Source organism: Oncorhynchus nerka, linkage group LG7 (assembly GCF_034236695.1).
Source record: "Oncorhynchus nerka isolate Pitt River linkage group LG7, Oner_Uvic_2.0, whole genome shotgun sequence".
Classification (NCBI taxonomy): Eukaryota; Metazoa; Chordata; class Actinopteri; order Salmoniformes; family Salmonidae; genus Oncorhynchus; species Oncorhynchus nerka.
This window is the reverse complement of record NC_088402.1, coordinates 63,711,491-63,739,431: the sequence shown is the minus strand read 5'-3', so window position 1 is coordinate 63,739,431 and position 27,941 is coordinate 63,711,491. Positions and strand designations below refer to the sequence as shown.

General features: G+C 42.5%; 1 protein-coding gene across 2 annotated transcripts; it reads right to left on the bottom strand.

The window, feature by feature from the left end:
- Positions 1–737: 737 nt before the first annotated feature.
- Positions 738–27,941, bottom strand: LOC115132168 (PHD finger protein 20-like). Of its 2 annotated transcripts, none has more exons than XM_029664483.2 (19): positions 27,817–27,941; positions 13,438–13,542; positions 13,153–13,324; positions 9,703–9,787; positions 9,521–9,597; positions 9,020–9,434; positions 8,659–8,742; positions 8,448–8,570; positions 8,111–8,170; positions 7,775–8,023; positions 5,334–5,471; positions 5,133–5,216; positions 4,754–4,900; positions 4,296–4,465; positions 4,062–4,161; positions 3,768–3,963; positions 3,170–3,632; positions 2,803–3,013; positions 738–2,634 (listed from the first exon to the last, which is right to left on the bottom strand). In XM_029664483.2, exons 2-19 carry the CDS (start codon positions 13,521–13,523, stop codon positions 2,495–2,497), a joined length of 3,000 nt encoding a protein of 999 aa, XP_029520343.1. In that variant the 5' UTR covers positions 13,524–13,542; positions 27,817–27,941; the 3' UTR covers positions 738–2,494. The 2 variants fall into 2 exon arrangements, with proteins under 2 accessions (XP_029520343.1, XP_029520344.1); XM_029664484.2 differs by having other exon boundaries at positions 8,665–8,742.

Genomic DNA, 27,941 nt, shown 5'->3' with positions numbered 1-27,941 from the left:
GCCCTGTGCAGGCCAGTCAAGTTGTTCCACTCGACAAACCATTTGTCTAAACCTTGCTTCGTACACAGGGGCATTGTAATGCTTAAACAGGAAAAAGCCTTAGCCAAACTGTTGCCAAAGTTGGAAGCACAGAATCATCTAGAATGTCATAGTATGCTGTAGCATTAAGATTTCCCTTCACTGAAACTAAGGGGCCTAGCCCGAACCATGAAAAACAGCCCCAGACTATTATTCATCCACCAAACTTTACAGTTGGCACTATGCATTGGGGCAAGTAGCGTTCTCCTGGCATCCGCCAAAGCCAAATTAATCCGTCGGACTGACAGATGGTGAAGAGTGACTCATCATTACAGAGAACACAGAGTCCAATGGCGGTGAGCTTTACACCACTTCAGCTGATGCTTGGCATTGCACATGGTGATCTTAGGCTTGTGTGCGGCTACAATTGAACCAGAGCTCTAGCAGGGCAGAAATTTGACATTCCAACAAGTGAGTAAGGTGGCATCCTATGACGATGTCACGTTGAAAGTCACTAAGCTCTTCAGCAAGGCCATTCTACTGCCAATGTTTGTCTATGGAGATTGTATGGCTGTGTGCTCAATTTAATGCACCAACGGGTGTGTCTGAAATTGCCAAATCCACTAATTTGAAGGGGTGTCCACATACTTTTGTATATAGTGTATTAGTCTGATTCATTCACCACATTTCAAGAGTAACAACATACAGATTACAGGTCATTTAGATAAAGCTGGTTTATTTTCTTGCATGGAAATCTGAAATATATAAAAAGATTGCAGTTCCAGTGCAGTACAACTGCAGTATGCTGCGTCCAAAATACCAGTTGACTGGAGTTACTGCACCTGTGTTGGGACTCTGGGTAAAGCTACATCGCAGTACTCTTGAAAAACAATCTAAATAACTGACACTGTATGCCAACGTACAGCTGAAATAAAATATTAACCAAACAAACAAACAGTAAGGGACAACAAAGAATTCTGAAATGGGTCAAAATAAAGTCAGATGTCCAATACCCATTTCACATGCAAAGATAAAGAATTCATACATGTATAATTCATATCTATAGGCTACGTAGAGGTTATTTTATTTTTAATCGAGCAATAGTGCGTAAGTTTGCGCAAGGTGCCAAGTTAGGCTACTGTTTGGGGGAGAAAAATAAAAAAAAATCTACAAAACAGGCATTCAATAGGCCTAAATGTTCAAGAAATAAATCAAGAAATGTTTAACAAAAATGTAATTGTTCAAGAGAAAAAGGGACCTACACATTTTTCTATATTTACAGGTTAGGGTCGGGTGCAGGTCTCAGATTTTCTCTTTAGGACAGTCGGGTGGTTACAGATGGGTTATTAGCAATTGCGGATGAGTCATTAGAAATTGCGGGTGAACAAAAAAGCTGACCCATCAGTCACTAGTGTACAGGCCATGTACTAGGTATTGCAGTACTAAATATACTGTGACAGTCCTATACTCTATGCACCTTGTGCCGTACACATTACTTACTGTGTGACAAAAAAAAAAATGCAAAACCATGAATTAAATTCTGAATCACAATAAATATAAAGACAAGAGCACAGTGCCCACATGGAAAAACATGAAATAAGTTCTGGATACTTAACCAGTAAGATTGACTTCTCTAACATACAAAAAACCAAACATCACAACTAAATATCTAAACATCTGAGAAATATTACAATTTACAAAATCTAGTTTGCCAACATTGAGGCTTTTGCAAACTATGTACTTTAAAGAATAACTCGTACTGTACTACATCAATATTTATGAGGAAGGGAACATTTATTAACTTCAAGAACATTCTGGACTAGTTCAAGACAGGACAATATTTATTTGCAAATATGAAAATAGTTTCCCTCCCTTTAAAAAGGAACTTTCGCTCTTTTTCAATACTTATTTTATGATCTTAAAACACATCATTAAGCTATTTTTAAAAATATGCATTTAACTGCAACCCTGATTCAAAATTTGCATTTGAAACGTGAAAATATCTACATCAAATCCTATTTGCTTACATTGAACAAACATTGGTAAGGTAACACAAATCTTTTAATAGAATTACAGTAGAATGAAGCCTATAGTGGCCTACATTTCAACCTTATTTGAACCTTTTAGCAAAGTCATTCATGGACTTTAATCAAAAAAGCAGATAGATTATTTTAGCAAAAACAAAGCAAGTATTAATAATTTTTTACAAGAACTACATTATTAGGATGGGTTAACTTACAATCAAAAGCGCTGAACATGGTTATGTTCTTATTTTTCTTGCATTTCAGAAAAGTAGTCCAATTTATCCTGTATCATTGTTGCAAGATACCATACATTTTAGATGGTTGATTCTAGAATGATCAGTAGTAGCAGGTTCTGTCCCTGTAACCTACTAAACAACCGTTTGTACCGTAGCATTGCTTGCTTACGCCCTGCTGTCTGTGGTGAAGTGCTGAGCTCAGTGGCGCCCTCATGTTTAGGAGGAGCAGAGGGAGATCTGCTGCACCGTGCCCAGGTCTGTGAGCATCTGTCTGATACGGTGTTTGAGCTGAGGCAGCCGGGTCAACGGGTCGGGAGGCTCCAGTTCCCCTGTGTAGTCAAGCCAACTCTCCAACACTGCAGATAAAATCATCAGAAGGAGGAGGTAGAAGAAAAGGGGAGAGACCGAAAGAGCGAGAAATAAGAGTTCTATAAACCTTACATCCATGAGAAATGCATCTTTCTTCGACAGGATTTTTTTTGAGTATCTTTATAAATGAAGAATCTGTGTGGCGTAAGTCTCACCATCGAGCTCTTTCTCAATGAGGTCCATCCTGTGTGTGACTTGGTTCTGCATGGCCTCTATGTGATCCAAAAGGTTGATCTGCCACTGCTGATGCAGCACATTGTCTTTTTCTGGGTCTGGCTTTATGTCTGGGCTGGGCTCAGCCTCTTCAGTCTTCACCTCTACTTCACTCTCCCTACCCACATACAGCTTCTTATACAAATCAAGACCCTGGAAAAAAGAACAAAACAAGCCATCTAAGTCAAATGGAAACTGGTTTGTCATAAATCCAGCTACTTTATCTTACAGCTAGCATCTCTTCACCACTTGTTTCACCATAAGTATCTCACTACTGACATACAATCATTTTAGAGAAAGAGTACAGACCTTGTCTGGTTGTAGGGTAATTGGGTGAATCTTGGCCCGGTCCTGCAGCAGGGAGCTGGGGTACAGTTTGGCTCTGTCTGGGTCCAGTGGGCCACCATAGCGTTGCTCCTGTTCGAGCAGGTTCTCTGTGCTCCTCAGACTGTCCTCCAGCTCAGAGCCTCCCCGTGTCTCCACCACCAGCCTCTGCTCCACCGCTGGGTAGTACGCTCGCGGTTTCTGGTAGCAGTGCTCACTGCTGATATAGGAAGCGTTCGAGTCCTGGAAGGATGTTGGGCTCATCTGAACCCTTTTGGCCTTCTCAGAGAGGGTGGAGACTGACATTGTCTTTGGCGCTTCGCCCCCCTCTCGGTCGTTGGCTGCAGGTGAAGGGGTCCTGCTGGTCGCCATACTGCAGCTCATACCAAGCTTCTCCTCCTGCTTCCAGGGCTGGCGCCACAGCTTCAGGTCAGAGTGTGTCTGAGTCCTGTAGAGGACGATAGAGCGAGGTGAGGGCAAATTCACAGCCACTGAAGATGGATCATCCAAGAACTAGTCACACCCAAAATGGTGAAACATTACATATATGGGAAGTATTTGCAGTAACTTCCATTGTACTCACTGGAGGATGCTCATCTTAAGCTGCAGGCCGTTGAGCACCTCAAAGACATGGTGAACGTCACCCAGGAGCTGGTGAGTGGCCGTTAACTTCTTCCTGTTCTGGTGAGAGTAGTTCTCATCCAGGAAAGACAGGCCATACATGTGACCACTGCTCAGCCAATCCCTGTCGTACCAGTAACGCTGGCTCGGTCTCTGGGCTGAGAGAACAGGCAAGATACACGTTCATGTACACTGTCAAAGACCGGAAACCCATTGGCGATCTAATACTATATTGAGGTGTTTACAGTGTGATTACCTGGTGGGTCTCTGCAAATGTAGCAGCTATAAGTGTCAGGCACATTGTGCTCAAAGAGGCCCATGCAGGTGCCATGCTGCCAGCACAGACATTCATCACACTAGGAAAGGGACAGGACATTGTCACTTCACATATGATTATGAAATGGAAAAAACACGTGAAAAACAAAAAGCAACAAAACAGTGTTGTGTTAAAGGTTCTTCTGTGACTAACGTGAGTCTCGGTGAGCTTCACCTGAATCATGAAATCATTCTCCTCCTCCACCTCACAGACACAGCGCACTGTGTCAGAGCCCTTGGTCACCATGGATACATTCTGTTCCGACATGGGAGTGGTCACATCCAGCTCCGCCTCCATGTACTCATCACTCCACTCAGCACTGACTGTGGACCAATCACTTTCATCTATTCAGAGGATCGAAAGCAAAACCATGTTTAGTTGACATAATTGTCTGATTTTGAGTGGACCGAAAAACAAATATGCCAAGCATTTGTAGTTTGACAATCAGGCTAACATTTTAAAAGATTTTAAATTAGCTGATTATTATAGGACAACACTAGGGCCCTAAAACATGATGATACCACTTCAAGCCTGAGTGGAGAGGAAGGAGGATTGTGAATAATAGCTAACCTGAATAAAGCAAAAAGGACAGAGTGAGGAGTATAAAGAAGATGTAAGGTCTTGGTACCCACCGTCTTCTTGCACCTGATCTGTGATGTGTTCTGGACTTGAGTCGTAAGATAACTTGTGTTTGTGCAAGAGGGAGAATTTGGATACCAGATTGGACTGAGTAGAGTTAAATAAGGAGATGCCTATGTTCTCCTCACCATTCGTATTCTCTGTCAGGGGGGAAAGCACATGCAGGTTTGAGACTGGGTCAGTACATTCAAAGCTCATGTGGAATACTGAATCATCTGGAACATTAACTGAGAATTACAAACCAAATATATATTTTGTTAGAATGTGGCCAGCTTTCTAAAGGCAGATAGATTTAGGCAAATCAGATTCCACTAAAGAAGTACTGTCAACTGATAAAGGCTCCAGACACTCATTCTGTCAACAACATTTTACCTGACTTGGACCTCCCCGTCTTCTTCCTTTTCCTCTGTTTATTGAGGAGGAAGTCTCTTTCAGTCTTCCCTCTAATCTTTTCCCCTGAAGTAAACAAAAGAACTGAGTAAGCAAAGCAGGGATATAAAAAGTAGTTCAACACCCAAGTTGATATTCTCAGTCAAGAACGATGGTAAAATCGGAGATAAAAATGTCCCTCACCCGTTTCACTGGCGCTCCATTCTCTTTCTTCATGGGGTCTGCTGTTGGTTTGCTGGTTCTCCTTCCGTTTCTCACTCAGTGATCTCCGACGATTACGGTTCATCCCATTAGCAGCCTGCCTGTCACCCAGGGGAGAGTCTGTGGTACAGTGGAGCAATGCACAGAGATAAAATGTGATGCATCTATTGTTCATGGATGGATATACAGCACACAAGCAACTGGGTCAGTTTATAACGTACAGTTGAAGTGGGAAGATTACATACACCTTAGCTAAATACATTTAAACTCCGTTGTTCACAATTCCTGACATTTCATCCTAGTAAAATATCCCTGCCTTAGGTCAGTTAGAATCACCACTTTATTTTAAGAATGTGAAATGTCAGAATAACAGCAGAGAGAATGCTTTATTTCAGCTTTTATTTCTTTCATCACATTCCCAGTGGGCAGAGGTTTACATACACTCAATTAGTATTTGGTAGCATTGGCTTTAAATTGTTGAACTTCGGTCAAACATTTCAGGTAGCCTTCCACATGCTTCCCACCATAAATTGGGTGAATTTTGGCCCATTCCACCTGACAGAGCTGGTGTAACGGAGTCAGGTTTGTAGGCCTCCTTGCTCACACACACTTTTTCAGTTCTGCCCACAAATTGTCTATAGGATTGAGGTCAGGGCTTTGTGATGGCCACTCCAATACCTTGACTTTGTTGTCCTTAAGCCATTTTGCCACAACTTTGGAAGTATGCTCGGGGTCCATTTGTCCATTTGGAAGACCCTGGGGCGGCAGGGTAGCCTAGTGGTTAGAGCATTGGACTAGTAACCGAAAGGTTGCAAGTTCAAATCCCTGAGCTGACAAGGTACAAAATCTGTCATTATGCCCTTGAACAGGCAGTTAACCCACTGTTCCTAGGCTGTCATTGAAAATAAACATTTCATCTCTAGGAGACAGAATGCATCTCCTTCCTGAGCAGTATGATGGCTGTGTGGTCCCATGGTGTTTATACTTGCGTACTATTGTTTGTACAGATGAACATGGCGCTTGGAAATTGCTCCCAAGGATGAACCAGACTTGGAGGTCTACAATTTTTTTTCTGAGGTATTGGCTGATTTCTTTCGATTTTTCCATGATGTCAAGCAAAGAGGCACGTAGTTTGAAGGTAGGCCTTGAAATACATCCACAGGTACACCTCCAATTGACTCAAATGATGTCAATTAGCTTATCAGAAGCTTCTAAAGCCATGACATCATTTCCTGGGATTGTCCAAGCTGTTTAAAGGCACAGTCAATTTAGTGTATGTAAATTTCAGGCCCACTGCAATTGTGATACAGTGAATAAGTTAAATAATCTGTCTGCAAACAATTGTTGGAAAAATTACTTGTGTCATGCGCAAAGTAGATGTCCTAACAGACCAAAACTATAGTTTGTTAACCTGTTGCGACTCTAGGGGCAGTATTTTCATTTTTTGAAAAAAAAAAACTGATATTTTGATATTTTGTCAGGACAAGAAGCTAGAATATGCATATAATTGACAGCTTAGGATAGAAAACACTAACGTTTCCAAAACTGTAAAGATATTCTATGTGAGTATAACAGAACTGATGTTGCAGGCGAAAGCCTGAGAAAAATCCAATCCGGAAGTGCCCCATATTTTGAAAGCGCTGCGTGCCAATGAGTCCCTATTGAGCTGTGAATGTGCTATGAACCAGCTTACGCTTTCTACGTATTCCCCAAGGTGTCTACAGCATTGTGACATAGTTTTACGCATTTATGTTGAAGAATACCCGTAGGGGGCTACATTGCGCAAGTGGTCACATGATGCTCCCGGAGAAAATCTTGCGTAAAGTACAGAGGTAGCCATTATTCCAATCGCTTCTACTGAGAAACCAACTGTCCCGGTTGATATGAGCTATTTCACCTACAAAAATAATATTTAGGGAAAAAATTTACTTTGGCTATCTGGGAGTCTCGTGAGTGAAAACATCCGAAGTTCAAAGGTAAACGATTTAATTTGATTGCTTTTCTGATTTTCGTGACAAGGTTGCCTGCTGCTAGCAGGGCATAATGCTATGCTAGGCTATCGATAAACACAAATGCTTATCTAGCTTTGGCTGTTAAGCATATTTTGAAAATCTGAGATGACAGGGTGATTAACAAAAGGCTAAGCTGTGTTCCAATATATTTCACTTGTGATTTTTCATGAATAGGAATATTTTCTAGGAAGATTTATGTCCTTTGCGTTATGCTAATTAGTGTCAGGCGATGATTACGCTCCCGGACCCGGGTTTGAGAGTCACATGATTAACAAGAAACTTGTGGAGTGGTTGAAAAACCGAGTTAAGGACACCAACCTAAATGTATGTAAATTTCCGACTTCAACTGTAACTGTGTAGTATGATTGAGCTCAGGTTTGTTGATCCATGGGGCGGAGTGCTACTACTCACGTATAGAACCTGACATGGTGCGTCTCCTCCTGGGTGTCTCCTGAGAGCCAACCTGCTTCTCTGAGGCCCGGGTTTGCATGCTGCCCTCAGAGGCGTGCTCGCTGTCTGCATGGTAGTACTTGACGTGGTAGTGCAGGAGAGAGGCCTTCCGGAAGGACTTCAGACAGCCAGGGGCCTTGCACTTGAAGGGGTTGTGGTCCAGTTCAATGGAGAGGATTGGGGGCGGCTGGTTTTTGATGACTCGATACACTAAGGTAGAGATACAAGGAACAACATGTCATTTAATGGAAGTGTGTGTGTGTGTGTGTGTGTGTGTGAGAATGAGGCTGTACTCACATGGCTCTCTGCTGTACTTGTGGGTGGTAGGCAGATGGACTTGGCGTTTCAGTATTGATTCTGTAAAGAAACACACAATAGATCAACTGTAGCTTTTTTTGGCACGGAGTTAACAGATCCCAAAATAAGTTAAATCTCATATCTCAATGTAAGAGCTGGGCCTGTATTCATAAAGCTACTCAGTCAGAGTGCTGATCTAGGATCAGGTCCCCCCTGTCCAAGTTCTGTTACTCATTATTATCTAAAAAGCTAAATGTATCCTATAGCAGCTCAAGAAGTCTCCTAAACACCTGCTGATTGTCTTATTTATGAGCATATTCATCTCCATCTTATTTACCTATATCTGATGGGGCTTCGATACCAGCGTCTGTGGGCGTCTGGGTGTTTGTCTGGTCTGGCGTTAATGCTGGGGACGCTGGGACGGAATCTGATCCTGCTTGCTGAGACTGGCTGTTTCTGTCTGGAGAGGGAAGGGCAGGAGTTATAAACAAAGGACACAGGGCTTTGAATGTCAGTAACACGCAACAAGTCATAGATTAGATGCAGACCCTTACTTGTCTCTGGCCTTCTCCTCTTTGGTGGTGGCATCTGTACAAGAGACACCCTCCTCTTCCTCAATTCACGTCGACTTTCTGTAAACAACAAGAACCGAAAGGTCAGTGAGACGGACTTCATTCACTTAACCATCAAGCAACAAGATACTGAACCGGTCCTAATACGCTCTAACGATTCAATTTAACTTTCTGGTTCTTCACAAAAGCGAAGCCATAAGCCAAGCTATCATCTTTCCTTCCCCGTTAGGACTTGAGCACAACCATGGGACACTTTCAATTTCAATCTAATGATTCTGAAATGTTTAAAAGAGTTTTCCATTGTTTCACTGTCAAAGCCTTACAGTAACTTACATACCTTCAGAGGGTCGGTACCGGTTCCCCCTGGGCAGCTGGGGACTCTGTCCCGATGCGCAATCTTCTTTCTTCTCCCCCTGTTGTTTGGTACTGCGCATCACTCGCTCCCCTTCTACATTCACATCTTCCAATTTAGTTTGGACAACCTGCCCATTTTCTTTGGTTTGTGGCTCTTCTCTCTTCCCTCCTCCTGCCCCCTTTTCTCCGTTTAGGCTTCCTTTCTGTCCACAGGTCTCAAAGTTGCCATTCAGCGTTTTTTCCTCTCCGTCTTCTCTTCTCTCCTTTTCCTTTCCGTTGCTCTCTCCATCCAGGTCTGAAGAGCCGCTTTTGGATTCGTCGCTCAGGGCTTTCCCGTTCTCCTCTTTCCCACTGCTCTGCTCACGTTGACTTCTGTCCCTCTCCCTGGCCTTCCCATTCTATTCACATTGAGACAGAAAACTGTAAGGTAACCCCATCAACCATCCTCTCACACCATGAACTAACAATCACATGGAGCTCTCACCGCTTTCTTATATGGCTTTACTTTGTTTGGCTTAAGAGTCTTGACAACTCCATCGAAAAACTTCACAGTGTAGGAAGCTGAAGAGAGAACAAACGTGGTCAGAATATTTGCCCAATGTAACTAGAATGCAATGCATTTCTGATTAAACATTTGATTCCGTCCAGTGGAAGTGTAGGACCCACCATCTCTTTTGACTTCCAGAACCTTAGCAGGATAGTAGTGGCAGTCTACCCAACAGGCCAAGACTTTCTCATTCACCCGAAACACCTGGAAGGGAAAGAAAGGTTAAACACTAATCTGAAGTTCAACCAGACTCTTGTGGTCGTTGTCTAATCAGTTTAATCTTAGGCTTTCTACGTCGGATATCGTCTAGGGCAGGTATTCCCTAAATGGGGTACGCGCAATGCCGTCGGGGGTACACCAAATATAAAAGTCATTCAATTTTGTTTTAATCTACATGTAATTGTGTAAAAAATATTAAAAAAGCCCATAACTGTTACTCTCTCGTGGGAAACCTTCACTCTTGCGCAGACAATTAGAAACTAAACATGACAATTTGCAAAATAAGCCACGGGAGTTTGAGCGAGATTTTAAGACGGCTCTCGAGTAGTAAGACTTATACAAAAGCAACATACCATTAATAAGAAGGGGCTGGAAGCGTCTTATAATGTGAGCTACCAAGTGGCTAGGACAGGCAAGCCCCATACCATAATTATGGAGGACTTCATTCTTCCTGCTGCCAGGAAGAGGCCCAAAAACTATACAGACTATGCCTTCATCAAACACTGTTTCACAACGCATCAGTGACATGGCAGTAGATGTTTTGAAACAATTACTGCTTCACATACAAGCCAGTAAATGATATGTTACAGCTGGATGAGACATCAATGCGAGCTGTGGCAAGGTTTGCTGTGTCTCAGCATAGTGTCCAGAGCATGGAGGCGCTACCAGGAGACAGGACAGTACATCAGGAGACGTGGAGGAGGCCGTAGGAGGGCAAAACCCAGCAGCAGGACCGCTACCTCCGCCTTTGTGCAAGGAGGAGCACTGCCAGAGCCCTGCAAAATGACCTCCAGCAGGCCACAAATGTGCATGCGTCTGCTCAAACGGTCAGAAACAGACTCCATGAGGGTGGTACGAGGGCCCCGACGTCCACAGGTGGGGGTTGTGCTTACAGCCCAACACCATGCAGGACATTTTTCATTTGCCAGAGAACACCAAGATTGGCAAATTCGCCACTGGCACCCTGTGCTCTTCACAGATGAAAGCAGGTTCATACTGAGCACATGTGACAGACGTGACAGTCTGGAGACGTCGTGGAGAACGTTCTGCTGCCTGCAACATCCTCCAGCACGACCGGTTTGGCGGTGGGTCAGTCATGGTGTGGGGTGACATTTCTTTGGGGGGCCGCACAGCCCTCCATGTGCTCGCCAGAGGTAGCCTGACTGCCATTAGGTACTGAGATGAGATCCTCAGACCCCTTGTGAGACCATATGCTGGTGCGGTTGGCCCTGGGTTCCTCCTAATGCAAGACAATGCTAGACCTCATGTGGCTGGAGTGTGTCAGCAGTTCCTGCAAGAGGAAGGCATTGATGCTAAGGACTGGCCCGCCTGTTCCCCAGACCTGAATCCAACTGAGCACATCTGGGACAAAATGTCTCGCTCCATCCACCAACGCCACGTTGCACCAGACTGTCCAGGAGTTGGCGGATGCTTTAGTCCAGGTCTGGGAGGAGATCCCTCAGGAGACCATCCGCCACCTCATCAGGAGCATGCCCAGGCGTTGTAGGGAGGTTATACAGGCACGTGGAGGCCACACACACTACTGAGCCTCATTTTGACTTGTTTTAAGGACATTACATCAAAGTTGGATCAGCCTGTAGTGCGGTTTTCCACTTTAATTTTGAGTGTGACTCCAAATCCAGAACTCCATGGGTTGATAAATTTGATTTCCATTGAGAATTTGTGTCAGCACATTCAACTATGTGAAGAAAAAAGGATTTAATAAGAATATTTCATTCATTCAGATCTAGGATGTGTTATTTTGGTGTTCCCTTTATTTTTTTGAGCAGTGTATATGCATATTATTAGTATATTTAGATAGAAACTTCAGTGTTTTCTAAAACTGTTTGAATGATATCTGTGAGTATAACAGAACTTATATATGGCAGGCGAAAACCTGAGAAAGATCCAACCAGGAAGTGGGAAATCTGAGGTTTGTAGTTCAACTCTTTGCCTATCGAATATACAGTGTCTATGGGGTCAAATTGCACTTCCTAAGGCTTCCACTAGATGTCAACAGTCTTTAGAACCTAGTTTGATACTTCTACTGTAAAGGAGGGGGGAATGAGAGGGGATTGAGTCAGTGGTCTGGCAGAGTGTCACGAGCTGGTCACGCACGTTCATGTGAGAGTTAGCTTGAGTTCCTTTACATTTCTGAAGACAAAGGAATTCTCCGGTTGGAACATTATTGAAGATTTATGATAAAAACATCCTAAAGATTGATTTTATACTTCGTTTGACATGACTCTACAAACTGTAATAACTTGAACTAAGCGATCGCGCATTAATTACTGGGCTAAACGCGTGAACAAAAAGGAGGTATTTGGACATAAATTATGGACTTTACCAAACATTTATTGTGGAACTGGGATTCCGGGGAGTGCATTCTGATGAAGAACAAAGGTAAGTGAATATTTATAATGCTATTTCTGACTTTTGTTGACTCGAACATGGCGGATATCTGTATGGATTGATTTGTTGTTTGAGCGCCGTACTCAGATTATTGCATGGTTTGCTTTTTCCGTAAAGTTTCTTTGAAATCTGACAGTGGTTGCATTAAGAAGAAGTATATCTCTAATTCTGTGCATAACACTTGTATCTTATATTAAAGTTTATGATGACCATTTCTGTAAATTGATGTGGCTCTGAAAAAAATCAGAGTATGTTTTGGAAGCAAAACATTACTGAACGTAACACGCCAATGTAAACTGAGATTTCTGGATATAAATATGCACTTTATCGAACAAAACACATGTATTGTGTAACATGAAGTCCTACGAGTGTCATCTGATGAAGATCAAAGGTTAGTGATTAATTTTTCCTCTCTTTGGCTGGAAAATGGCTGTGTGTGTTTTTGTGACTAGGCTCTGACCTAACAATCATATGTTGTGCTTTCGCTGTAAAGCCTTTTTGAAATCGAACACAATGGGTAAATTAACAAAGTTTTTCATTTGGTGTATTGCACTTGATGTATGAAAGTTACATATTTCCACAAAATATTTTTGAATTTCGCACGCTGCCATTTCAGCGGAATGTTGTCAATGGGTTCCGCCATAAGAATTTAAGACACTGATGCCCTTTGCAACCACATACCCATGTAAGAGTGAGCAAAATTATTGATTATTATTACATTATTATTTGTGCCCTGGTCCTGTAAGAGCTCTTTGTCACTTCCCACAAGCCGGGTTGTGACAAACTCACTCATTCGTATGTTTAATAAATGTATTGTACAGTGTGTGTGGCAGGCTTACAATGGTGCTAGAAGGGGTACGCAGCTGGAGGATGAATGTTTGAAGGGGTACGGGACTACTTGGATAACAACATTATGTCAGAGTACTAGTCTCCCTCACCGAGCTGGGCCGTTTGTCCTGCAGACCCTTTCTCCTCAACTGGATCCTGTCCAGGGGCCTCAGGTATGGGCTGGTCCAGTCAAACCACTCGTCATAGCGGTGGCTCCACTGACGGTAGTGGATCAGAACCTTCTCGTCCTCATAGTCTATCTTCTCTATGCTGGCCTGGTACCTGAGCAGTAGAGAGTTAGGATGTTCAATAAGACTGATAATGGTAGACAAGAACAATAGGACATGAACATTAGAAACCTGGCCAGACAGTAATCAGATGGAAATGACACTGACCAGTTCTTCAGGTTGTCGCGAGCCTCCAGCTGTGCTCCCACCTCAAAGGTGATCCCTCTTCTGTCGGGAGGAGTCTTGGTCATCATGGGCACATTCAAGGCCTACCTGTAGAACAGCAGAAGAACATCCAAACAAGAGACTAGCATTATGTCAAATCTCCACATGAACTGGCCATAACTGCAGGAAGTGCATTGCCACACATCACATTGTATAATTTCAACGGGAAAACAAAAACAGTCTGGAGTTATGAAGACATCTCACCTTTGAAGCACCATTTGCTGACATCACTCAACTGAAAACGTACTATACGTCTGTTGATCATCCAAGTCACTAGGGCCAATTCAGAAATCAACAGGTTTCTGACTAATGGTTGAAATCAGTTCTGCATGTACTGCCATCCAACACCCCAGGATTAACATTAGCTGGCTAGCGGAGCTGGAGGCTGGTTCAACATGTTGACTTTATTTGGACTCATTATTTGATGTAATTATTTAGTACCGTATTATGAAAAAAATATGGTAATGTTTTCACTGTTTGAACCCATGAATTTGCTGCAATCTTCGGACTACCTAAAGTAGTAAAGTAGTACTGGCTCCATGTCATCTACAAGACCCTGCTAGGTAAAGTCCCCCTTTATCTTAGCTCGCTGGTCACCATAGCATCTCCCACCTGTAGCACACGCTCCAGCAGGTATATCTCTAGTCACCCCCAAAACCAATTATTTCTTTGGCCGCCTCTCCTTCCAGTTCTCTGCTGCCAATGACTGGAACGAACTACAAAAATCTCTGAAACTGGAAACACTTATCTCCCTCACTAGCTTTAAGCACCAACTGTCAGAGCAGCTCACAGATTACTGCACCTGTACATAGCCCACCTATAATTTAGCCCAAACAACTACCTCTTTCCCTACTGTATTTCATTTATTTATTTAGCTCTTTTGCACCCCATTATTTTTATTTCTACTTTGCACATTCTTCCATTGCAAATCTACCATTCCAGTGTTTTACTTGCTATATTGTATTTACTTTGCCACCATGGCCTTTTTTTGCCTTTACCTCCCTTATATCTCACCTCATTTGCTCACATCGTATATAGACTTGTTTATACTGTATTATTGACTGTATGTTTGTTTTACTCTATGTGTAACTCTGTGTCGTTGTGTGTCGAAATGCTTTGCTTTATCTTGGCCAGGTCGCAATTGTAAATGAGAACTTGTTCTCAACTTGCCTACCTGGTTAAATAAAAGGTTAAATAAAATAAAAAATAAAGTTTCACCGATATTTAAATGGAGGTATGTTGAAGTTAACGTGATTAGTAGAGATTGATGTTGCTAGCTTTTGGGGTGATTAACGTTAATCACTTAATGTGTCCATTTCCCTAAACCACTTTTGTTTTCCAGTTTGGCTTCACACCTTCAAGTGTAATTCCTCTTGACTATATAGTCTTTAATTTTTTTTCTACTTTTTAGTTCTTTTGTTTGGATACCGTGATTGGAATAGATTTTATTCAGTCCCGGTACTAGGAGAAGTTCCTGAAGTTCCAAAACAAAGATGGATAAGAGTTGAGTAGTTAATTAAATGTTAGCTAGCCGGTTAGCTGCATCTTTAGCACCCAGTTGCACACTGCTGTCTAGGCCCTTCCTAGACTTCCGTAAAGGAAAGCACTCTTTGTGGGGGAGCCTGTAGACCAGAAGGAGAGCTGATCAACATTGAAAGTAAGTTGCAGGGTGGCAGGATAGATCAGAATTGAGGGTATGCCCTACAAGTACAATTCCCTCTGGACATCTGCAAATGCTTTTCTTCGCTGATTTGTGAAGGCACTGTAGTCCGCATAACAAGGTATGGTTCTCCAGGCATCTTGGATGGGCGCATTCATTCTTGCTTCACAGGGTCCTTGTAGAATATTGTTGCGGTCTTGGTATCTGAAAACATTGAAGACCATGTGTCTGGGGGTTGTCCTTTACATTTTGGTTGTAAACCCGTTCCATTTGAATCGGAATAGTACCAAGTGACGGAATCCATTTGGGAAGGATTTATTGCAGGAAAGCAATTGCATCACCTCCCTCCCGGTTTGTAGCAATCCCAGAGACCCTCACGTTGTGTCTGTGTTGATCCTCAAACAACGCCATTTTGAACCACATCTTCTCAACTTCCAAAGTGCAGAGGTTCACATCCCTTTTTAGACCCCTTGCCTCAGTCTGAATGCAATCCACCTTTTCTATTAGCGCTCGAACTGATCCCATGTGGGTGTCCAACTTATCTTGCAAGGTAGCAACTTGTTCCCTTACTCCTTGAATTGCTGCACCAACCACACGTTGAACCACCACCTCCATCCGGTCTTGTTGTTCAGCTAAAGCTAGCGAAATGGCATTGCTAAAGCTAGCATCAGTAGTAACTTATAGCGTTGAGGTTGCCATTTTGGTAGGCGAACCCATTTGTTTCTTGACCCCAGATATTTCCACCGACTTTTAAACTAGAAAGTATAAATAGTTGAAGTAGATAACCTGAATAAAATATAGAATGAGGAATTGTCAATAGGAGCTTCAGAGTCTGACTATCACGCTTGTAGGACACGTGACCTTCCCATCACCTGCTTTCGTGTGCAAAATGAGTTGTGTACAGTGCATTCGTAAAGTATTCAGACACCTTCACTTTTTCACGTTACAGCCTTATTCTGAAATGGATGTCCCCCCCCCCACTCATTAATATACACACAATAACCCATAATGACAATGCAAAAACTGGTTTAGAACTTTTTGCAGATTAATAAAAAGAAAAAAATATACATTTACATAAGTATTTCAGACCCTTTACTCAGTACTTTGTTTTAGCACCTTAGGCTGTAATCGCTGCCAGTCTTCTTGGGTATGACACTATAAGCTTGGCACACCTGTATTTGGGGAGTTCTTCTCTACAGATCCTCTCAAGTTCTGTCAGGTTGGATGGGAAGCGTTGCTACACAGCTATTTTCAGGTCACTCCAGAGATGTTTGATTGGGTTCAAGTCCGGGCTCTGGCTGGGCCACTCAAGGACAATGAGACTTGCATGGTTTTGGTTGTGTGCTTAGGGTCGTTGTCCTGTTGTAAGTTGAACCGTCGCTCCAGTCTCAGGTCCTGAGAGCTCTGGATTAGGTTTTTATCAAGGATCTCTCTGTACTTTGCGCCGTTCATCTTTCCACTCGATCCTGATGCTGCCAACACCATGCTTCACCGTAGGGATGGTGCCAGATTTCCTCCAGATGTGACGCTTGGCATTCAGGCCAAAGAGTTCAATCTTGGCATCATCAAATCAGAGAATCTGGTTTCTCATGGTCAGAGTCCTTCAGGTGCCTTTTGGCAAACTCCAGGCAGGCTGTCATGTGCCTTTTAATGAGTATCTTATGCCTGGCCACTACCAGAAAGGCCTGATTGGTGGAGTGCTGCAGAGACGGTTGTCCTTCTGGAAGGTTTTCCCATCTCCACAGAAGAACTCTGGAGCTCTGCCAGTGACCATCGAGTTCTTGGTCACCTCCCTGACCAAGGCCCTTTCGCCCAATTGCTCAGTTTGGCCGGGTGGCCAGCTCTAGGAAAAGTCTAGGGGGGGTTCCAAACTTCTTCCATTTAAGAATGGGCACCACTGTGTTCTCTTTAGGACCTTCAATGCTGCAGAAATATTTTGGTACCCTTCCCCAGATCTGTGCCATGACAATCCTGTCTCAATCCTGTCTCAGCGCTCTATGGACAATTCCTTCGACCTCATGGCTTGGTTTTTGCTCCGACATGCACGGTCAACTGTGGGACCTTACATAGACAGGAGTGTGCCTTTCCAAAAAACGTCCAATCAATTGAATTTACCACAGGTGGACACCAATCCAGTTGTAGAGACTGCTCAAGGATGATCAATGGAAACAGGATGCACCGAGCTCAATTTTGAGTCTCATAGCAAAGGGCCTGAATACTTATTTACATAAGGTATTTGCTCAAATGTATAAAAACCTGTTTTCACTTTGTCGTTATGGGGTTCTGTGTGTAGATTGATGAGAAAAACATTAATTTAATCAATTTTAGATTAAGGCCGTAACATAACAAAATGTGGAAAAAGAGAAGGGGTCTGAATACTTTCCGAATGCAGTGTACGTTTTTGTACATTTGAACAGCAGTAGGACAATATGCCTTATATTGTTAAGGCTCTAAAGCAATACTAGTTGCGCCACCCCCATGGATTTAAAATGCCCCTCAGGCATGTCATCCTGGAGCATGGCCTGATGTAACTGCATTGATTTACAAGCGATGTTGCATGCTTGCCAAACAACCACAGGCAATATCAGTAATCTAGTCAAACAGTGCCCAGTGTTCGCATGCTGACCAAAGCAAGGTAGGCGGCCTGTTCCTGATCTTGCACATCTGTTACGGATACAAGTATCCTGTGTGTGTATCCTGTGTGTGTGTTTCTTTTCTCTCCTTCTCCCCTCACAGGTGAAAATCATCACCCCCCAATCAGTCCCCAATCAAATCATCAATCAGAAGACACACCTCCTCCTGTTTTCTACTCTATCACAGTTCCTTTCCCTTGGTTTAAAAACCCCATCAGTTGTTTGCTCAAGAGCTCAATCTCTCTGTAAATGCCATGTCTGTAGGTCTCTGTGTTTCACTGTCTCTTTGTGTATTAACCTCTCTTCTGTTTGAGCACCTCCATAGCACTTTGTCATCACCTGTGAGTAGTTTTGGTTATGGTGTTTGTGTTTGATTCCTGGTGGGAAAAGGGGAAACCAAGACAAGTCGCCCATGGGCATACACTACCCGTAGGTAGACTTTGTTTTAATACACTAGTTAGAACTGAGCGGACCACCCACTGTATTTTTGGTTAGTTAGTTAGCTATTGTTAAAGTAGGCTAGTCTAGCTTAGGGGTGTTTTGAATACTTATTGTTTCTTTCCTTGGGTCCAGCTCAGCCCCTTTTCCTGCTCCCCCCATTATCGTGTGTTTATTAAATAAACCTCGAGTTTGACGGTAGATTTCAGTTGCCGTGGTTATTTCGTTCACTCTTTTACTTTGTCACTATTATTAATTTGCATGAGTTATGTTACGGGTCTCATTACCATCCCCCCCTAGACTGTCGGGCCAAAAGGGATTCGTAACATAAGTGGGGGCTCATCCGGGATCTGTCTTTACTGACACCCATGCCGCTCATGTAGATTGATAGTGGTATAGTTCAGTGTTGAGCGTCATAGCTGAAGTAGCATTAGTGTTTTCTATTTTCTTTGGCACTTGTGAAGTAGTGTAAAATGACTACTTTTGATTTGAAATCCTTTTTGGATAACCCTTCGTGGGAGGTTTTTGATAAATGTTGTAGAATTGATTTAATGACCTTGGCTGACCATTATTCAGTATCGATTCCACAGAATGTAGTTAAGTCAGAGGTTAAAAAGCTGGTGTTAAATGTATTGTTGGAAGAGCAGGTGTTTGTGTTACCGCTGCCTGAGCCTACTACCCCTGTAGGGGATGTTGCTGCTCCTGTAAGCCCATTGGTGTCTGATAATGAGGGAGAGGCTAAAACACCAGCCACATTGTCCCGTTTTGATCCACTCTCCCCACTGTCAAACGGTGATACCAGGAGGGATGTCCGTTTAGCACAGTTCCAACTGGAGGTGGAAGAGAGCCCAAATTAGGCGAGAGACTCTCCAGTTGGAGATGTGTAAAATTGAGGCAGACAGAGAACAAAGGCAGTTGGAGTTCAAAATGCGCCAGATGGAACTGGAGGCAGAGACAGTGAGACTAGCCTCCGGTCCTGCTGTCACTGTGAGTCGTCCTCACCAGCTGTGTCCTCAAACACGTTTGACATTAGTAGGCAGATAGCCCTAGTACCTTTGTTCAGAGAGTCGGAGGTTGACTCCTATTTTTGTGTATTTGAGCGTATAGCCGTAGCATTGAAATGGCCTGAAGAGGTATGGCATCTACATTTACATTTTACATTTAAGTCATTTAGCAGACGCTCTTATCCAGAGCGACTTACAAATTGGTGCGTTCACCTTATTACTTCAGTGTAAATTAACTGGTAAAGCCCAAGAGGTTTTGTCAGCGCTACCTCTGGAGGACAGTTTGAATTATGAAGTGGTCAAAGCTACTGTTCTTCGTGCCTATGAGCTTGTGCCTGAGGCATACCGACAGAGATTTAGGTCTCATAGAAAGTCTTCTAGTAAGACTTATGTGGAATTTGCTAGAGATAAGGGAAATCTGTTTGATAAATGGCATGCTGCTAGTAAGGTAACTGATTTCAACTCTCTCCGGGAGTTAATCTTGTTGGAAGAGTTTAAAAATTGCTTACCCGAACGCATTGTAGTTTACCTAAACGAACAGAAAGTATCCTCCCTGGCAGAAGCGTCTGTGTTGGCAGACGAGTTTGTGTTGACGCACAAGAGTGTGTTTTCGGCTCATACTGAGAGTAGAGTCACTGAGTTTCCTACCTTTAGTCCTTGTCGACCAGCAGTAGTATATCAAGCACGCCAGAAGAATGAGCGTCCCTGTTTCTATTGTCATAAAGTGGGACATATGATTAATGATTGCTTCCTGCTTAAACGCAAACAAGGGATGCCTCTTCGTGCCAAGCCGCCAACAGGTGTTGGTCTAATTCATACGGTTGTGAGGTCTGCAACAAAACAGGTGCCTCAGGGTAACTGTAGTTTGAAAGTCTCAGTCCCCGACCGCAGTTATGAACCATTCATTTGAGGGGTTTGTGTCCCTAACGAATGACGAAGCGTCTCAGCGTCCGGTTAAAATCCTTAGAGATACTGATGCGGCGCAGTCGTTTATATTGTCTGATGTGTTGCCCTTATCTGACGATACATACTGTGGTTCCAGTGTGTTAGTGCATGGTATTGAAATGGGTTTTGTCCCAGTGCCATTGCACTTTGTGAAAGTACACTGAGTTAATCAGTGGAATATTCAGAGTGGGGGTACGTCCTATGTTGCCAGTGAAAGGTGTGACCTTCATAATGGTTAACGATATTGCCGGAGGAAAGGTAGTACCCGTATTGGAAGTATTGGATAAAAGTGACCATTCTCTCTCGAATGAGCTGGCACAGAGTTATCCACATGTGTTCCCCGCTTGTGCGGTCACTCGTGCTCAGGCACGACAAGAGGGTGACGTTATAGATTTGTTGAACACTGTTCTGTTCAAAGAGGATGATCAAGAGGTTGGCCATGGACAGGTGCGCCCTGTTGATGCCAAGGCCTTGGCTATAACTGCATTCCCTGCACCTACCACCAGACGAGAGCTACGCCGCTTTTCAGGGATGGTTGGCTACTACCGTAGCTTCTGTAAAAATGTCTCTGCGGTAGTTGCTCCATTGACCGATTTGCTCAGTCCGGCTAGATCATGTGTGTGGTCCTCTGATTGTAAGAGAGCTTTTGAATCTGCGAAAGCACTCTTATGTAGTACACCTGTACTTGCTGCTCCGGATTTTGAACAACCGTTCAAACTTGAGGTAGATGCTAGTGCCAGAGGTGCTGGTGCTGTTCTACTGCAGCAGGACAAGAGTGGAGTGGATCATCCTGTTTGTTATTTTTCCCATAAATTTAATAAATGTCAAACAAACTATGCGACAATAGAACAAGAAGCTCTTGCTTTGTTGTTGGCTCTGCAATACTTTGAAGTATATATTGGTTCCAGTGCCCTACCAGTGATTGTATATACTGACCATAACCGCTTAGTTTTTCTCCACCGGATGTACAACCAGAACCAGCGCCTTATGCGTTGGGCGCTGATTGTACAAAATTATAATTTGGAGATCCGCCACCAAAAGGGTTCTGATATTGTATTGGCAGATGCTTTGTCTCGTGTGTAATGATGATTTTTGTATGTTTTGGAAGGTTGACTTTGTTATTGTTGTGAGTATTCATTGTAATACTGTGGTCGCAATCCCTAGGGTTGCTCTTTTAAGGGTGGGAGTGTTACGGATACAAGTATCCTGTGTGTGTATCCTGTGTGTGTGTTTCTTTTCTCTCCTTCTCCCCTCACAGGTGAAAATCATCACCCCCCCAATCAGTCACCAATCAGTCAACAATCCAATCATCAATCAGAAGACACACCTCCTCCTGTTTCCTACCCTATCACAGTTCCTTTCCCTTGGTTTAAAAACCCCATCAGTTGTTTGCTCAAGAGCTCAATCTCTCTGTAAATGCCATGTCTGTAGGTCTCTGTGTTTCACTCTCTCTGTGTATTAACCTCTTCTGTTTGAGCACCTCCATAGCACTTTGTCATCACCTGTGAGTATTGTTTTGGTTATGGTGTTTGTTTGATTCCTGGTGGGAAAAGGGGAAACCAAGACAAGTCGCCCATGGGCATACACTACCCGTCGGTAGACTTTGTTAGAGTACACTAGTTAGAACTGAGCGGACCACCCACTGTATTTTTGGTTAGTTAGTTAGCTGTTGTTAAAGTAGGCTAGTCTAGCTTAGGGGTGTTTTTGAATACTTATTGTTTCTTGTTTCCAGCTCAGCCCCTTTTCCTGCTCCCCCCATTATCGTGTGTTTATTAAATAAACCTCGAGTTTGACGGTAGATTTCAGTTGTCGTGGTTATTTCGTTCACTCTTTTACTTTGTCACTATTATTAATTTGTATGAGTTATGTTACGGGTCTCATTACCATCCCCCCCTAGACTGTCGGGCCAAAAGGGATTCGTAACAACATCTATGCTACACCTTCAGCATTAAAATGCTAAAATGGCTTGGGTGACTTTAGGTTGTGACTCTAATAAAGCCTATGTAATTTGCTAGGTTGATATATGCGCTGTTAAATTGTGTTTCACTGGAATAAAAAATATGCTACGGGAGACCATTCTGATTTGGATATAGGCCATCTGCTGAACAGGGACTCATAAATGTTTTGATTGTTCAGGTTCAACATCAGCAATCATTTTTCTTTAAAGTTAAATAAAGTATTTTTTTTATATATACATAGTGTAAAGTTGATAATTCCATAAAGAACAATCAGTTTTGCGAGGCACACTACATGGCCGCAGTGTGAAGAGAAGCTCTCCGTAAAAACGTTCAACCCGTCACAAACATTCGATTTTGAGATACGGACGAAATCCAAAATGTTGCTACATATTCACTGCCCATGTCATAGCTAATTTGTAAACAATAAATATTGATACATTACTAGCGCAAACACTTAATCTGACCAGTTCATTAGTGGATGATGGTGATTTCAGAACCAAAGTGGGGAGACAAACAGGCTACTGTTTCTACATTTACTGCACTCATTTGAGATCGTTTCCACACTGCCACGTAGGGCTGCACGATATGAGCAAACAATCTAGGCTTTGTTTTTTACCAAATGTTGCCATTTTGATTTGAGATTTAGAGCAAAACACCTTGGTGAACTGTTGGAATCATGGAAATAGAATGATTATTCTAATGGGCACTGTTTGACATGACGACAAATTAAAATGCCAGAGAGGAGTCATTGTGGCAGGGTAGGAACCAAAGTGTTGATAAGTGTTTCCTATAATCTTTGGCTACATTGAATGTTCCCTTAGCTACTCCTCACACTCAACGTCAACAAAACTAAGGAGATGATTGTGGACTTCAGGAAACAGCAGAGGGAACACCCCCCTATCCACATCGATGGAACAGTAGTGGAGAGGGTAGTAAGTTTTAAGTTCCTCGGCATACACATCACAGACAAACTGAATTGGTCCACTCACACAGACAGCATCGTGAAGAAGGCGCAGCAGCGCCTCTTCAACCTCAGGAGGCTGAGGAAATTCGGCTTGTCACCAAAAGCACTCACAAACTTCTACAGATGCACAATCGAGAGCATCCTGGCGGGCTGTATCACCGCCTGGTACGGCAACTGCTCCGCCCTCAACCGTAAGGCTCTCCAGAGGGTAGTGAGGTCTGCACAACGCATCACCGGGGGCAAACTACCTGCCCTCCAGGACACCTACACCACCCGATGTTACAGGAAGGCCATAAAGATCATCAAGGACATCAACCACCCGAGCCACTGCCTGTTCACCCCACTATCATCCAGAAGGCGAGGTCAGTACAGGTGCATCAAAGCTGGGATCTCAAGGCCATCAGACTGTTAAACAGCCACCACTAACATTGAGTGGCTGCTGCCAACACACTGACACTGACTCAACTCCAGCCACTTTAATAATGGGAATTGATGGGAAATTTAAATATATCACTAGCCACTTTAAACAATGCTACCTTATATAATGTTACTTACCCTACATTATTCATCTCATATGCATACGTATATACTGTACTCTATCATCGACTGCATCCTTATGTAATACATGTATCACTAGCCACTTTAACTATGCCACTTTGTTTACACTCATCTCATGTATATACTGTACTCGATACCATCTACTGTATCTTGCCAATGCTGCTCTGTACCATCACTCATTCATATATCCTTATGTACATATTCTTTATCCCCTTACACTGTGTATAAGACAGTAGTTTTGGAATTGTTAGTTAGATTACATGTTGGTTATTACTGCATTGTCCGAACTAGAAGCACAAGCATTTCGCTACACTTGCATTAACATCTGCTAACCATGTGTATGTGACAAATAAAATTTGATTTGATTCATGAAGTAGCTAACATACTCATGCTTTACATATTCCTCTGATTTAGAAGATGCAGTTGCACAAACATGCTGATTTAGGTTAACGCCATCACTGGCATTATCTGGTTGTTTAGCTAGTTACCTTTTGCTCTGACTCAGTACATTTATTAGCTAACTAGCAATTAGCAGCTAACACGATTTAAGCCCAACTTGGTAAGAAAATACCAATTTTTTTGCAGATGTAAGTAACAAACTAAGTGTAATTATAAAACACTAGTGGATGTATATTAACCTCTTTCAATTAGGGGGCACTATTTTTATGTTTGGAAAAATAACGTTCCCAATGTAAACAGCCTATTTCGCAGGCCTATATGCTAGAATATGTATATAATTGACAGATTAGGATAGAAAACACCCCAGTTTCCAAAACTGTCAAAATATTGTCTAACAGAACTGATATTGCAGGGGAAACCTGAGGAAAATCAAAAGGAAGTGGCTTCTATTTTGAAAGCTCCATGTTCCATAGCCTGCCTTCGCTCCATTTAAAGGGATATCAACCAGATTCCTTTTCCTATCGCTTCCTCAAGGTGTCAGTCTTTAGACAGTTTCAGGCTTTTATTTGGAAAATGAGCGAGAAAGTTAACATTGTCAGGTGTTCGCATGAGTTTTGCTTGCGCAACAGAGCTTGGGCAGCCATAGTCTCTCCCTCTCCTACTGAAAAAGACAGTGCCTTTTGATATTATCGATTATATATTTTAAAAACAACCTGATTGATTATAAACAAACATTTGACATGTTTGTGGACATAATGAATATTATTTGGAATTTGTCTGCGTTGTGACCGCTCGAGCCTGTGGATTTCTGAACATAACGCGCCAAACAAACGGAGGTATTTTGGATATAAAATCATCTTTATGGAACAAAGGGAACATTTATTGTGTAACAGTCTCGTGAGTGAAAATATCCGAAGATCAAAGGTAAGCGATTAATTTGATTGCTTTTCTGATTTTCGCGACCAAGCTACTTTGATGCTAGGTGTTCATAATGTTTTGTCAAGTGATCGATAAACTTAAACGCTTGGATTGCTTTCGCTGTAAAGCATATTTTCAAAATCTGACACGACAGGTGGATTAACAAAATGCTAAGCTGTGTTTTGCTATATTGCACTTGTGATTTCATGAATATAAATATTTTTAGTAATATTATTTGAATGTGGCGCTCTGCAATTCAGCGGTGGTTGAGAATTATCCCGCTAACGGGATAGGTAGCGTTAAGAAGCTAAGGGAAAATAGCATTGTTATCAACATTGTTGCATGTGCTGCATTGACCATACAGACTGAACGCAAGTGTTTCGTGGTCGAGGAACAAATGCACTCCTTGAGTGACAGGGGGCGGGGCTAGGTCTGCGTGGAAAGCGAGCAGTGAGAAATGACTCAAAGTAGCAAAGTAAACTATAAAAATGGATGTTACACACGCCGAATCACATTTAACAAACCAAACACTCAAATACTGTTATAGAAGGTGAAGTAAAAACCTAAACCGGTCTGTGCATCAATACCAGTAGATACAGTATACTGCCCAGCCCTAGCGCATCGAATCATACTGAATCATTTCAAACTAAAACTTATCGTTATTGTATGGTACCGGAGCACATGTCTCTAGATACGCATCTTGAAAGGGAAAGATGCATATTCCTAACTACTACCCCAACAGCAACTTTCTTCTAGAATTTTTAACAGCACAACACATCAGGTAAAAGTGCTGATCACAGCTATTCCTCCAAAATAACACAGTACTCCCATGCTATTAGCTAGTCACCCCCCCAATCAGTGTAAATTAACACTGCTTACGCCTTGATCACACCTACAGAGTCATTGCGCAAAATGGTACACAGCATCATCTGGATGTGTGCAACAAAAGTTCAACAATCACCTCTTACTACCATTTCTGTCAAGCCGTCTACGCTTATGTTCGATAAATCCAACGTATGCACCACACAGAACGCACTGAATCTGCCTCTGCAATGCAGCAAGGCAAACGCAGCGTTCCATTGGAAATTAATGTACTTCTGGTGTATCAAAACACAATGATGCTGTCGGTGTGATCGAGGTGTTACTGGGGTTATAAGTAGAACTAAAGCATACATTTGGCTGCGCATATCAGGCAGCCCAATTCTGATCTTTTTTCACTAATTGGTATTTGGACCAATCAGATCAGCTCTGAAAACAATCGGATGTGATTGGTCAAAAGTTTAATTATTGGTGGGGGGGGGGGGTCAAAATGGGGCTGCCTGTATAAATGCAGCCTTATTGACTCAATTGAGTCTGGGAATGTCTGTCTGGGCTCAGATGATACTGTCAGCAGAGAACTAAAACAGCACTTATCTGTTACTCAGACTGAATACACCCATTCAACTGCTGCACCAAATCAAAATCATTTTCATTTCGAAGTCATCAAATCAAATATATTTTCCCAAAGATGCCGACTAGACCTTACTTCAGCAAGAGGAAGATGGTTGTGCAATCAGGCCATAAATTGTGGAGAATGCCAGTTGATCGGCTTCAACCAACAAACAAAACAAATCCTCCTCTGTCAGCAGGGTAATAGTTTAAACAATCCAATATATCTATAATGAAAAGCAAAAGCTACTTGGTTTAATTTTAGCATAAACAATGCTTTCATAATACCCACAGTGGGTCTACTGACTGTTGGATTTCCTTTTTTCAGCGCAACTGACACCTTCAGTTCGAGACGTGTAGCTGATTCTGACACTGATTTGTACATGAGTGATGCTTAGCCATTTTAAGCATTGACACGACTGGAATAAAATTAATTTTGAGGAATAGAAAGTAACAACATTCTGCTAGTATTTATAAAGCAGCAAATCACACCAAAACTGGCCATGATAGGCCTCTGTAGTTTGTTATGACATGCGCAGCATTGAGTGATAGAACAAGCCTGACAAAAGTAACGCAAATGGCGCACAATGAGTTCCAATGTTGTTTACATTCTCAGAAGCTCTAACAAAACTGATTTGATGAGAATAAAAAATGCAATTATACAGCGCATTTAAGATGAGGTTAATAACATTTTTTAATAAATCTGAGTGTTCTCAAAAACAGCGACAGATCAGATTATATAATTATCTGACTCAACAAGCTCGCGGATGAAACGTGCGTGCAACGTCGACAGAACTGCCGCACAACTATTTCCTTTACAAATAACGCATTCTTCACTAACGTTAACCTCATAACGTAATTATGATGTTAAACAGTGAAAACCATATAATTATGTAAAAACAAAAAGCTAGTCCGCGTTTTGCTAATGCAGCTGCCGCCGATGTCGAATAAGCTCATTGGGTAGAAGCTGATGACAGATCCGAAGACAAGACATTTCATAGGACGCAGCCGCTGTCAATTGGCTATTTACTTTGCCCGGGCCTTGTAGACCTGCTTCTGCTGTACTGTCTAGTTGCAGAGTAAGCAATTAACCACGGCTCGAGAAAACACAGAAAACTCCATATCTGAAGAAGAGTTGCAACATGCCGCAAACAAAAATAATCAATGCAATTCGATGCTTCACTTGAGTTTATCAACTTTAACGTAAACAAATGAGTTTGCTGTAACTAGCAAACGTTACATTAGCTAACAATACTTCATTATGAAACAGAACATTCCGCACGCGTGCGGACAAGTTTAATATCCACAGAAGAAGCATGTCTGCCACCAAAACACATGTCATTGTAGTTTAACATTGAAATGATACATTGTGTAAGACATGATACATATTGACATTACAAAGAAACTAGACGCTTACCTCGAGCTCCTAGTTGTTTCTTCTCGTGGATGAAGCCTACTTCACTTGCAAATCCTTCCTTGGAGCAACGTGTTTCTCGTCCACACTCCGACAGCGCTGCCTCCGTTACTAAGTGGCGATCCTCT